The 13,815-nt window shown below is 46.3% G+C and overlaps 2 protein-coding genes across 5 annotated transcripts in view; one reads left to right on the top strand and one right to left on the bottom strand.

The window, feature by feature from the left end:
- LOC123773104 (uncharacterized) overlaps nucleotides 1-1,111 on the top strand; it is a 57,770-nt gene extending 56,659 nt beyond the window's left edge. Inside the window, exon 5 of the mRNA XM_069315539.1 lies at nucleotides 914-1,111. Coding sequence (XP_069171640.1) covers nucleotides 914-1,111 — 198 coding nt within the window. The remainder of the gene's footprint in view (nucleotides 1-913) is intronic.
- fwd (phosphatidylinositol 4-kinase beta fwd) overlaps nucleotides 1-13,815 on the bottom strand; it is a 148,657-nt gene that overhangs the window by 118,141 nt on the left and 16,701 nt on the right. The window contains exon 1 of one of the 4 annotated variants that reach the window (XM_045766518.2): nucleotides 5,593-6,283. The exons of the other annotated variants lie outside the window; for them this stretch is intronic. The gene's annotated coding sequence lies outside the window, so the exon portion shown is untranslated. Of the gene's footprint in view, nucleotides 1-5,592; nucleotides 6,284-13,815 lie in introns of those variants that run through there. 4 annotated transcript variants of the gene reach the window in all.

The following is a 13,815-nucleotide window of genomic DNA, read 5'->3' as shown; positions in this document are numbered from 1 at the left end:
GGAATAGCATAGGCTCCTCGTACCACCTCCGGATCTCATTCCTTGAACGAGTTTTTCAGTATTTTTACACAATTTGTGGGATAAATATGGACTGGGTTTACTTATTCTGCATTTCATTTAGTCTACAATAAATCTAATTTGCTAGTGTTCTTCCTTTCTCTTATTTTGTCCACTTCATTTTGAAAGATATGGCTGCCTTCCAGTTCAGTTAACGTAGCCTCTCCTCGTAAGTTATACCTCGTAGTTGTACGATTAGTCAGTTGGCACACCGTGTACCTACTCCAACTTTATCTTGAGCCGCATACACCAGGACTGGTCTGCCATGATATACAAGGTTCTCATGACTCCTGACACAAATGTTCAAAGGCAGTTCGTATGTTAACAAAGCTGGCATGTGCCGCAGGGAGCTGATAGTGGATCTATACATGTATTTCAACAAATATATCTATAGATGAATGCTGTTAAGAATGTGTGTACACATATATGAACGCTTATGTAAATATTTTGATATTCTGTTTGCAGGATAATTAGATTTTTTTGCATATTTCATCTTGGAATTATGTTATAGTTTGATTTTCTTCGAGAAGATCCAAGCTCCTGGGCCCCCAGTTGTGGGAGCGGGACGTCTCATCTTGTAGGCAGTAGGCAACGTCCTCCCAGCAAGCGTAAGAAATATTGCCGGAACAACCGTGGACATCTTCAAGAGGAAACTAGATTTATTCCTCCAAGGAGTGCCGGACCAACCGGGCTGTGGTGGGTATGTGGGTCTGCGGGCCGCTCCAAGCAACAGCCTAGTGGACCAAATTCTCACAAGTCAAGCCTGGCCTCGGGCCGGGCTTGGGGAGTAGAAGAACTCCCAGAACCCCATCAACCAGGTATCATGCTTTATCTGTACGTTTATCTTCTGCACTAGCCCGAGACCCCTGGAGGAGCGCGCACTGTAATCAGAAATAATGCCTTCCAATACGAAAATGAAAAAGCAGGGATTGAGAACCACGCCGCCTCAACAGAAGACCTCACAGACATTGTTATAGCATTAAGCTATCTAGAACGCTGCACATGGGGAGCAGTGATCGGCACTGACAGTGGCACTGTAATATCTCAGAAATAGTACCAATGGAGACTCGTGATGGAAACAACGGCTGAGGAGCGAAATTACACAACATGCAGCATGCGTGAAGGACATCGTCTGGACCACTGTGTGCCCCCATCTAACAAAAAAAAATTAAATGTATAGTATAGTAATCCCCACATTGTTCGAGTTAGGAAAGCCCTTTTTGTCACACAGATATTGTACTGTCCTTAAAATGTTAACCCTTACTTTACACCTGTAAGATAACGTAAACTTGAGGGTTATCTTGAGGTTATCTTGAGATGATTTAGGGGCTTTCAGTGTCCCCGCGGCCCGGTCCTCGACCAGGCCTCCACCCCCAGGAAGCAGCCCGTGACAGCTGACTAACACCTAGGAACCTATTTTACTGCTAGGTAACAGGGGCATAGGGTGAAAGAAACTCTGCCCATTGTTTCTCGCCGGCGCCTGGGATCGAACCCAGGACCACAGGATCACAAGTCCAGCGTGCTGTCCACTAGGCCGACCGATTCCCAGGGTTGTAAGATATTAAGCCCTTGTTTTACAGTCTGTTCACTTGAGACAGCTAAGCAAGTCCCAGCTGCGTATGTGGAACAAGTGACAGGATGAACAACCCAGCGGGTTTTCTTCCTATTGGGGGGTGTTGTACATGTTGCTATGGCGGTATGTCCACTCACAGCACGAGTGACGCTGCCCAATAAACTTCTGCCCAATAAACTCCTGGGCAAGTTTTAAAACAAATAATCTGAGTAGTCTTTCTAGTCAAGAGACTGGGCCGTGGGGACGTTGATCCCCGGAACCAACAGCAGGTAGGCAAGTAGGCAGGCAGGTAGCACTGCGTCTTCTAACATTTCGACAGTTTTCCACACCCATAGGAAATGTAGATGTTTATCTCTCAGAATGTTTAGTAATATGTTTATTGTTTGTGATGTGTGTATATGTATGTATTGACACGGTGCACTGAACGGGGTGAGAATACCTTGAGCTACCTCATCCCTTTGTGTGGATTTTACCTCAATAAACTTATTTCAATTTCAATTCAATTTCCACACCCTGGTGGCTTCTTGTAGTCTGATGTTCAGTGGTTGTGTGTTCAGGAAGTTATGGAGCTCCTGGATGGTCAAGTAACAAGGTTGAACGTTGTTGTGCAATGTTTCTTAGCTACTTGTTTTGCACTGTTTGTAGTTTCCTCAAGTTAACTTTTTATGGCAAGTTGTGGCACTGGAGGGTATTCCAGGCACGGCCCCACAACAGCCTTGTAATAGTGTAGCTGTGCTCGTGCCAGGGCTACGCAGTCTATAATACTCTTTACTCATGGCTATTTTTGCTTCATTATGTCATCTAAGTGAATTTTCGTTAATGTTCTTTAAGTCTTGAGTCCCAGTATTCTGCCTTCATCAGAATGTTGGATAGGGCGGTTGTTAAGGACAGTGGGCGCTGGGTTTATTTCTGCAGTGTATTATTTGGAATAAACTCTTGTGCTCTTGCTACATATTTTCTTTTACTTTTCATCGATGTTTATGAATTCAATTGTCGCTTTAGTTTCGTCGGTCAAAAACTACTTAGTCCTTTGATTGCTCGGGGGACGTGTTCAAGAAACAAACAAGCTCCTGCAGGAATCGCCGGAACCACCAGATAGTAATGGATCAACTTGCCCTCTTACAAAGAACGTCGTTTTTCGATAGTATGTGTTACACAAGGCCAAAAACTGTCATACTAGAAAATGGAAGCGGCTCGCGAAAGTAGCGTACTGTCCCGTTTTCTGTTTCGAGTCTTCTGGTAGGTTAGGAGCGGACACTAACTTGACCGTTTCCTTGACGTTGGGATACCTTAGAAGGACGGGCTGGGTGGATACGTGGGCCTGCTGGCAGCTCGAAGCAACAGCGTTCTAGATCAAGTTATCCCAAGACAAACCTGACCCCATGCCGGAATTGGGGAGTTGAACTCTCAGAACCCACAACAGGTAAACTGCAGGCATACATCGTGCGCGTATGTCATGTGTTTATTCTCCATGTCCGGGAAGGAGCATGTCAGTTGTGTACAAGACGTGTATGACACTCCCAAGACCTGGTCAGGAGGGAGGGAGGGAGGGAAGAGAAGCCATGACCACACAAACCAAATCAACACCAAAAATTAATTGCAATTATATAACAAATCCTTGGAGGAGCCGTCATCAGGCCCAGCGGGTCCGTCTAATTACCAAAAACTACCACATACTACACACGCTTCAGAAAACTTCCTGGCAATACGTTAGTAATGAATAAATATGATATATCAAGTTAGGCTGACCTAACCTATCCTAACCTAACCTAACTTAACCAAACCTAACCTAACCTAACCGAAGCTTGGATCGTCGACTTGATTTGGCGTCACCAGCTTTTTATTTTCGTCTAATTTCTTTATAAAAAGATACTTTTTCAGATTAAAATTATGTTTTTTCGTGTTGTACATTCAGCACCAACATTATAATGAGTAAATATATCATATTTATTATTATTATAAATTTATTTGACAAAATGAAAGAAAGAGGAGCTCAATCAACTCATAGGAACATGCAAAAGTCGACTCAAGGCACTGAAAGCTATGACCTGGAATGGACATGGAGCCTCAATTGCCGTGCTCAAAATGATGTACACAGCCTATGTGCGCTCCGTCATAGACTATGCCGCACCAGTACTGTGCACCTACTCCCAAACCGATATGAAAAGGCTTGAAAGCATTCAAAATGAAGCCATGACAATCATTCTTGGAGTCCCAAGAACTGCCAAAACGTCTAATCTACGAGAGGAGTTGTCCCTTCCCAGTATTAAAAGCAGAATTCAGGAGCTGAATGCTAAGCTTGCAATTAGGATAGCCAGAGATCCCCATTACAATGATATTGCCAAGAAAAAACTGAGCTCTGTGCTACTTTCAGGGGGTAACAGGAGAAGCAAAAAATGGCATCACAGATCAGTCTGCTACCTTGAAGAGCTTCACCTGCTTGAGCAAGCCCGTGAGCTCCTGCCTGTAGAGAGGTTACCTCCCTGGGAGGATGACTCATGCAAGATCATCATCAATGAAATGGCAATGAAAAAATCCAACATGATACCACAAGAAATGAGGCACAAGTATCTCGAGGACATTTATAAAGAAGCCGGAGATGAACTAGATCAAATCTACACTGACGGGTCATCTAATCCTATCAATGGCAGGGCTGGTGCAGCATACACGGTAATCAAGGATAATACCTTCCAACGCAGAAATGAAGAAAAAGCACGCATTGAGAACTATGCCTCTTCAACGCAAGCAGAGCTAACTGCCATTGTTATGGCGTTAAGGTTTCTTGAACGGAACACTAATGGTGCAGTGATTTGCACCGATTCAAAAGCAGCACTGCAAAGCCTAAGTAAAAATCAGGCAGAAAATCTTGCAATAGTCGCTGAAATCAAGAGAGCTGTGAGAGTACTTACCAATCAGGGAAGAGTCATCAAGTTTCTGTGGATCCCCTCCCATGTTGGAATATGTGGGAATGAACGAGCAGATGTGCTGGCTGCTGAAGGCGCTGAAGGAGACCATATTGAATACTTCATACCCAAGACTCAACTACAAATTAGAGGTATTATCAGGCAACATCACCGTGACAAGGTAACTGAGGAAAGGAGGATAGAAGCACAAACCAGTGAATCTGTACGATGGTACAACATGGTTGCAGCTGGCAATCCCAATCAGTATGGCCGAAGAGGAGGACGACGAGTGAGAGAATCTGTAATAGCGAGAATCCGTCTTGGATACAAATATCCATGGAGATTTGGAATGGAAACAACAGTTGATCAGCGAAGTTGCAGAATCTGTGGTGAGAGTGATGGACACCGCCTTGACCACTATCTACGTGAATGTGAACACCTGAGAGACATTAGGAATAACTGTAGAATAATAAACCCCACATTGTTTGAGTTAGGAAAACACTATTTGTCAAATATTGATACTGTTCTTAAAAGATTTCCCCATTTTGCACCCGCAAGATAACGTAAGCTTTTAAGGGTTGATAAATGTTAATCTTCTTGTTTGAGGAGCTGTTCACTTGAGACAGTTAAGCAAGTCCCAGCTGTGTCTGGGTACAAGTGACAGGATGAACAACCCAGCGGGTTTTCTTCCTATTGGGGAGTGTTGTACATTCTGCTATGGCGGTATGTTCACTCACAAGATGAGTGGCGCTGCCCAATAAACTCGCCCCTCGGGGCAAAATTTAAAAAAAATTTTAATTTATAATTCCGATAAACAGTTCATGCTATATTTCTTGTAGCGAATACCGCGGTGTTTTTTTTCTGTAAAGCTGTGTAGTTGGCATCCAAGCGTGCCAACCTAGCACCACTAGGAAGTGTGGCCGACACATTTAGTTCATGCCTACTCTTGGGGCACACACAGTAACTGATACAACTCTTTATAAAGCCCATGCTAAGGTTTCCTTACACCCACCGCACCCCCAACCTCCCTCTCCCTTCCCATGTATTTGTGGCACTAACCTGTCATTTTGACGACTTGGGAGACAGATGCACAAGTGTCCATAACGGGGCGCAGATGTGCCCGGGCGGGGACAAGTGCCACAGGGCCAGGAGGTAGACAAGTGCGTGCAGTATCCAACACAGTGGGACGGTATGCGTGCGTGAGAGCGCCAGTATTGTCAAGTGGGTGAGGAAGTGACCACAGAGTGTGTGTGTATGTGTGTGTGTGTGTGTGTGGGGCTACTGTGGCAGCCACCAACCCGCACCCTCTCCTCCACCACACCCACACTACTAGCACTAAGCCAGCGTACCATACACCTCCCTACCACCACGGAGAGGACACCACCACCCTATGAGTACACACGGACACCGCCACACTGGTCCCCCGGGCCGCACACCCACCCTTGGGACGGCTGCTCAAAATACCAGAGGTTCCCAAGAGGGCCCAGATGGTAGCGGTACTATAGGTGGGTGTGACGGAGTGGTGGACCCCAGCGTCGAGGAATGACACGGAGGGCAGTAGGCGGCGGGGGTGACTGGTGGAGAGGGAGAGAGAGGGGTGCACACTTGGTGGAGGGGGCAGCGAGTGGAGGTAGAGCACCACTACACCACCTGGTGCACGCCCACTAGGATACCACCACACATCAGCACCACACTTGACGGGGACGTGCACAGCGCTCTCCCCCAACCCAACACCAGTCAAGGCAACACTGATCCTCTTCTGGCATGTGGGGGAACCGCGCCGCCCGAGGGAACATGCGCGCGCACCCCCGTCTCTCCCCCCACCCCCAACCCTCCCTCCTATAACTCCTACCCGACCACCTACAACACTTACAACCTAAAAACAAATATTTGCTCTTGTGACATGAGGCGGCGTGTGTGTGAGAGAGCGGGGCGTGCGGTGGCCAACCCAACTTACCGTCCCAACCTCTGGGTTGAGAAACTGGGTGGGGCAGTGAGCGGATGGAGGGGGGAGGGGGTGTCATGGTGGTGTCGTCCTCCGTCCCCCTCACCCCCCAACACAACCCCCAACCCCAGCCCCTCACTCACGACCTCATCTCCCCCAACCCCCAACAATTCCCTCCCTCCCTCGCCTCCCCTCACAACCCACCCCACCCACAGCCCTCCACTGCCACTCTACCCTCATCCTTCCCCAATTCCCCTCCCTCTCCTTCCCTCCACCCACCCACCATCACCAGCCCCTCGTTCACCACCACCTGTCACCCCCGCCATCACCACCTGTCACCCCCGCCATCACCACCTGTCACCCCCGCCACCACCACCTGTCACCCCCGCCATCACCACCTGTCACCCCCGCCATCACCACCTGTCACCCCCGCCATCACCACCTGTCACCCCCGCCATCACCACCAGTCACCCCCGCCATCACCACCAGTCACCCCCGCCATCACCACCTGTCACCCCCGCCATCACCACCTGTCACCCCCGCCACCACCACCTGTCACCCCCGCCATCACCACCTGTCACCCCCGCCATCACCACCTGTCACCCCCGCCATCACCTGTCACCCCCGCCATCACCACCTGTCACCCCCGCCATCACCACCAGTCACCCCCGCCATCACCACCAGTCACCACCACCATCACCACCAGTCACCCCCGCCATCACCACCTGTCACCCCCGCCACCACCACCTGTCACCCCCGCCATCACCACCTGTCACCCCCGCCACCACCACCTGTCACCCCCGCCACCACCACCTGTCACCCCCGCCACCACCACCTGTCACCCCCGCCATCACCACCTGTCACCCCCGCCATCACCACCTGTCACCCCCGCCATCACCACCTGTCACCCCCGCCATCACCACCTGTCACCCCCGCCATCACCACCTGTCACCCCCGCCATCACCACCTGTCACCCCCGCCATCACCACCTGTCACCCCCGCCATCACCACCTGTCACCCCCGCCATCACCACCTGTCACCCCCGCCATCACCACCTGTCACCCCCGCCATCACCACCTGTCACCCCCGCCATCACCACCTGTCACCCCCGCCATCACCACCTGTCACCCCCGCCATCACCACCTGTCACCCCCGCCATCACCACCTGTCACCCCCGCCACCACCACCTGTCACCCCCGCCACCACCACCTGTCACCCCCGCCACCACCACCTGTCACCCCCGTCATCACCACCTGTCACCCCCGCCACCACCACCTGTCACCCCCGCCACCACCACCTGTCACCACCGCCACCACCACCTGTCACCCCCACCATCACATGGTGACATCTCAATGCATGATCCTGTTGACATGCTAGCAAAGACAGCCTGTACAGACCACTAGTACAAATTAATATGGGTGTTTCATTAGCAGTGACAAAGAGAATATATAAACGAAAATTTGGTGAAAATTTTACCATCACCATCATTTACCATCACCTCCACCATCACCACCTGTCACCCCCACCATCACCTGTCACCCCCACCACCTGTCACCCCCGCCATCACCACCTGTCACCCCCACCATCACCACCTGTCACCCCCACCATCACATGGTGACATCTCAATGCATGATCCTGTTGACATGCTAGCAAAGACAGCCTGTACAGACCACTAGTACAAATTAATATGGGTGTTTCATTAGCAGTGACAAAGAGAATATATAAACGAAAATTTGGTGAAAATTTTACCGATCTAACAAATTCACAAAGTGTGAATGTGTTAGATTCACATTCATTCACACAAGACCTGAAAGTTGTAGCATTATACATTATGATGAATACATATATATGGAGCTAATAAAGCAAGAACTCTGCAATAGATGTTATAGTGGCCAGAATACGCCGGAGATATAGACGTTTGTGGCAGCTTTCTCAAAACCCAAATGTCGAGCAAGTACATCAGGTGTCAACTTTGTGAAAGAGAAAACCTACACTCGAACATTATATTGTACAATGTCCCATACTGACTGCCTTCCGCCCTTTTTTTCTTAACGTACGTACGTACGCGTGTGTGCGTGCGTGTACTTACCTAATTGTACTGGCGGGGGTTGAGCTCTGGCTCTTTGGTCCCGCCTCTCAACTGTCAATCAAGTAATTTACAGGTTCCTGAGCCTACTGGGCTCTATCATATCTACACTTGAAGCTGAGTATGGAGTCAGCCTCCACAACATCACTTCCTAATGCATTCCATTTGTCTACTACTCTGACACTGAAAAAATTCTTTCTAACGTCTCTATGGCTCACTTGGGCACTCAATTTCCACCTGTGTCCTCTTGTGCGTGTGCCCCCCGTGTTAAATAGTCTGTCTTTATCTACCCTATCAATTCCTCTGAGAATCTTATGTGGTGATCATGTTCCCTCTAACTCTTCTGTCTCCCAGTAACGTGAGGTTTAATTCCCGTAGTCTCTCCTCAAAGCTCATACCCATCGGTTCGGGTACTAGTCTGGTGATTATATAATATAATTTATTGAAAAAAAAAACAGCACATGATTGCACTGCTTTCAAATGCTAATCTAACCTACATAAATAGGATTTATGTAGGTTAGGTATGTAGGGATTTACATCTGTCCTACATAGTGAGAGATTACCGTGCGATTACAAAGGTGAAATGCAATTCTGACCCGCTATATATATATATATATATATATATATATGTCGTACCTAGTAGCCAGAACTCACTTCTCAGCCTACTATTCAAGGCCCGATTTGCCTAATAAGCCAAGTTTTCCTGAATTAATATATTTACTATAATTTTTTTCTTATGAAATGATAAAGCAACCATTTTCTCTATGTATGAGGTCAATTTTTTTTTATTGGAGTTAAAATTAACGTAGATATGTGCCCGAACCTAACCAACCCTACCTAACCTAACCTAACCTATATTTATAGGTAAGGTTAGGTTAGGTAGCCAAAAAAAGCTAGGTTAGGTTAGGTTAGGTAGGTTAGGTAGACGAAAAAACATTAATTCATGAAAACTTGGCTTATTAGGCAAATCGGGCCTTGAATAGTAGGCTGAGAAGTGCGTTCTGGCTATTAGGTACGACATATATATATATATATATATATATATATATATGTCGTACCTAGTAGCCAGAACTCACTTTTCAGCCTACAATGCAAGGCCCGATTTGCCTAATAGGCCAAGTTTTCATGAATTAATATATTTTCTATAATTTTTTTCTTATGAAATGATAAAGCAACCCATTTCATTATGTAAGAGGTCAATTTTTTTTTATTGGAGTTAAAATTAACGTAGAAATATGACCGAACCTAACCAACCCTACCTAACCTAACCTAACCTATCTTTATAGGTTAGGTTCGGTTAGGTAGCCGAAAAAGTTAGGTTAGGTTAGGTTAGGTAGGTTAGGTAGTCGAAAAGCAATTAATTCATGAAAACTTGGCTTATTAGGCAAATCGGGCCTCGCATAGTAGGCTCAGAAGTGAGTTCTGGCTACTAGGTACGACATATATATATATATATATATATATATATATATGTCGTACCTAATAGCCAGAACTCACTTCTCAGCCTACTATTCAAGGCCCGATTTGCCTAATAAGCCAAGTTTTCCTGAATTAATATATTTACTATAATTTTTTTCTTATAAAATGATAAAGCAACCCTTTTCTCTATGTATGAGGTCAATTTTTTTTATTGGAGTTAAAATTAACGTAGATATATGACCGAACCTAACCAACCCTACCTAACCTAACCTAACCTATATTTATAGGTAAGGTTAGGTTAGGTAGCCAAAAAAAGCTAGGTTAGGTTAGGTTAGGTTAGGTAGGTTAGGTAGACGAAAAAACATATATATATATATATATATATATATATATATATATATATATATATATATATATATATATATATATATATATATATATATATATATATATATATATATGTCGTACCTAGTAGCCAGAACTCACTTTTCAGCCTACAATGCAAGGCCCGATTTGCCTAATAAGCCAAGTTTTCATGAAATAATATATTTTCTCTAATTTTTTTCTTATGAAATGATAAAGCAACCCATTTCATTATGTAAGAGGTGAATTTTTTTTTATTGGAGTTAAAATTAACGTAGATATATGACCGAACCTAACCAACCCTACCTAACCTAACCTAACCTATCTTTATAGGTTAGGTTAGGTTAGGTAGCCGAAAAAGTTAGGTTAGGTTAGGTTAGGTAGGTTAGGTAGTCGAAAAGCAATTAATTCATGAAAACTTGGCTTATTAGGCAAATCGGGCCTTGCATAGTAGGCTCAGAAGTGAGTTCTGGCTACTAGGTACGACATATATATATATATATATATATATATATATAAAATATCGTACCTAGTAGCCAGAACGCACTTCTCAGCCTACTATGCAAGGCCCGATTTGCCTAATAAGCCAAGTTTTCCTGAATTAATATATTTTCTCTAATTTTTTTCTTATGAAATTATAAAAGCTACTCATTCCATTATGTATGAGGTCAATTTTTTTTATTGGAGTTAAAATTAACGTAGATATAGGAACGAACCTAACCAACCCTACCTAACCTAACCTAACCTATCTTTATAGGTTAGGTAGCCAAAAAAGTTAGGTTAGGTAGTCGAAAAGCAATTAATTCAGGAAAACTTGGCTTATTAGGCAAATCTGGCCTTGCATAGTAGGCTGAGAAGTGCGTTCTGGCAACTAGGTACGACATATATATTGCTTAGCATCGTGAATTTATGGCCACGTCTGTGGTAAATAATAATATATCACCTCGCTCTCACCGGCTGTCCTCACCCACCCCTTATTGACTTATTACCCATCCTTCCCCCACGGTGGCCAGCTGTCCTCACCACCCAGGGTGACCAGCTGTCCTCACCACCCAGGGTGACCAGCTGTCCCCACCACCCAGTGTGACCAGCTGTCCCCACCACCCAGGGTGACCAGCTGTCCCCACCACCCAGGGTGACCAGCTGTCCCCACCACCCAGGGTGACCAGCTGTCCCCACCACCCAGGGTGACCAGCTGTCCCCACCACCCAGGGTGACCAGCTGTCCCCACCACCCAGGGTGACCAGCTGTCCCCACCACCCAGGGTGACCAGCTGTCCCCACCACCCAGGGTGACCAGCTGTCCTCACCACCCAGGGTGACCAACTGTCCCCACCACCCAGGGTGACCAGCTGTCCTCACCACCCAGGGTGACCAGCTGTCCCCACCACCCAGGGTGACCAGCTGTCCCCACCACCCAGGGTGACCAGCTGTCCCCACCACCCAGGGTGACCAGCTGTCCCCACCACCCAGGGTGACCAGCTGTCCCCACCACTCAGGGTGACCAGCTGTCCCCACCACCCAGGGTGACCAGCTGTCCCCACCACCCAGGGTGACCAGCTGTCCCCACCACCCAGGGTGACCAGCTGTCCTCACCCAGGGTGACCAGCTGTCCCCACCACCCAGGGTGACCAGCTGTCCCCACCACCCACGGTGACCAGCTGTCCCCACCACCCACGGTGACCAGCTGTCCCCACCACCCACGGTGGCCAGCTGTCCCCACCACCCACGGTGGCCAGCTGTTCCCACCACCCACGGTGGCCAGCTGTTCCCACCACCCACGGTGACCAGCTGTTCCCACCACCCAGGGTGACCAGCTGTCCTCACCCAGGGTGACCAGCTGTCCTCACCCAGGGTGACCAACTGTCCTCACCCAGGGTGACCAGCTGTCCTCACCCAGGGTGACCAACTGTCCTCACCACCCAGGGTGACCAACAAGAACCAGTCATGGGACTGCCACACCCAGGAGCCCGGAGCCATGACTCACATGGTCAGCAGCCACCACATTACCCTGGTCGGAGATGAGGAGGAGATAGCATAGCGGGCCAGGTGGCGTCAGAGAGGCCATGCCAGGGGCAGGGACTCTGATAGTGTTATTTGACTCTCCGTGATTCTCGGGAGATAAGGCGTCTCAAGTCCGCCACACGTCTCGCCAACCTCCACCAACCTCGCACTAAAACACACTTTAATACGGAGAAACACACTAAGTCGATATAATGCGGGGTATTGATTCTGGCAACATGCTCGCCTTCATCTACTGAATGGCTGCTAGGCTGACGATCACCAGCACAACCATGTCATAGATTGAGGGTAAATGTTGTCAGCACGCACGTCCACACTACTTCCCCCCACCCCTCCACTCACCCCTTATACCCCCTCTCTTCACCCCTCACACACCCTCTACATCCTCCCCTCCACCCCACCCCACCCCCCAGACCCTCAACATCATTGATTTGTGAGACGGATAATGTTTTCTTTCTGAAGATGATCGCAATTCAGGAGAGAATTCCTGTAGGGGGAAAGTTTTCTAAACGCCTGCTTAGAAACCCCAAAAAGGTTGCAAAAAAAATTATACCCGACACCCAGAAACCTGGCTCAACGGAACTGGGTCAAGTGAGACAAAGAAAAGAAGAACCCAAAACCTGTTTGTATTATAAATGGAGGAATATGCAAATAATAAGCGATGCCGGGAAGAACAAATGAAACATGCAAATACAACTACCTCAGAATGTGTAGAAATATTCTCAGTACAAGTAAGTGTTCCAAAAGCTGTGAATGTTTCCACCCCAAACTTTAAAGAGCTCATTAAATAAGAGTGTTTTTCAACCGTGTGTATCCAGCTATTCATACAACAACAACCAGGTGAATCAAATGAATAAAACTAAAAAGACGCTACTATGAAAACTGCGACAACTCTACCTACCAGAGAAATCTTTTAGCAAGAGGAAGAGAAGAAGAATGGCTAAAAATGTCCGGACTTTACCACCAACTCGGTCATATGCTAGAGGACACTACCACAGGGACGCCTCTTACCCTGATATTATCACACAGTAAAACACCCACCACATCACTAACACGATATCCTCTCTTTTTTTTTAACGTTATCGAGAGTAAAAATAAACAAAATCGTACAAAGTCCACAATATAGCTGGCCTTCTAAATGAGGCAGCGTTCGTAAGGCTAACTCAAACTAAAAAAAAAAAAAAGATAACAGACAGAGAGATAGATACACACATATTATATATATATATATATATATATATATATATATATATATATATATATATATATATTATATATATATATATATATTATATATATATATATATTATATATATATATATATATATATATATATATTATATATATATATATATATTATATATATATATATATATATATATATATATATATATATTATATATATATATATATATATATATATATATATATATATATATATATATATA

This window comes from Procambarus clarkii, chromosome 81, assembly GCF_040958095.1.
Source record: "Procambarus clarkii isolate CNS0578487 chromosome 81, FALCON_Pclarkii_2.0, whole genome shotgun sequence".
NCBI lineage: Eukaryota > Metazoa > Arthropoda > Malacostraca > Decapoda > Cambaridae > Procambarus > Procambarus clarkii.
Note: the sequence above shows the minus strand (reverse complement) of the source record. Positions and strands in the feature narration are given on the sequence as shown.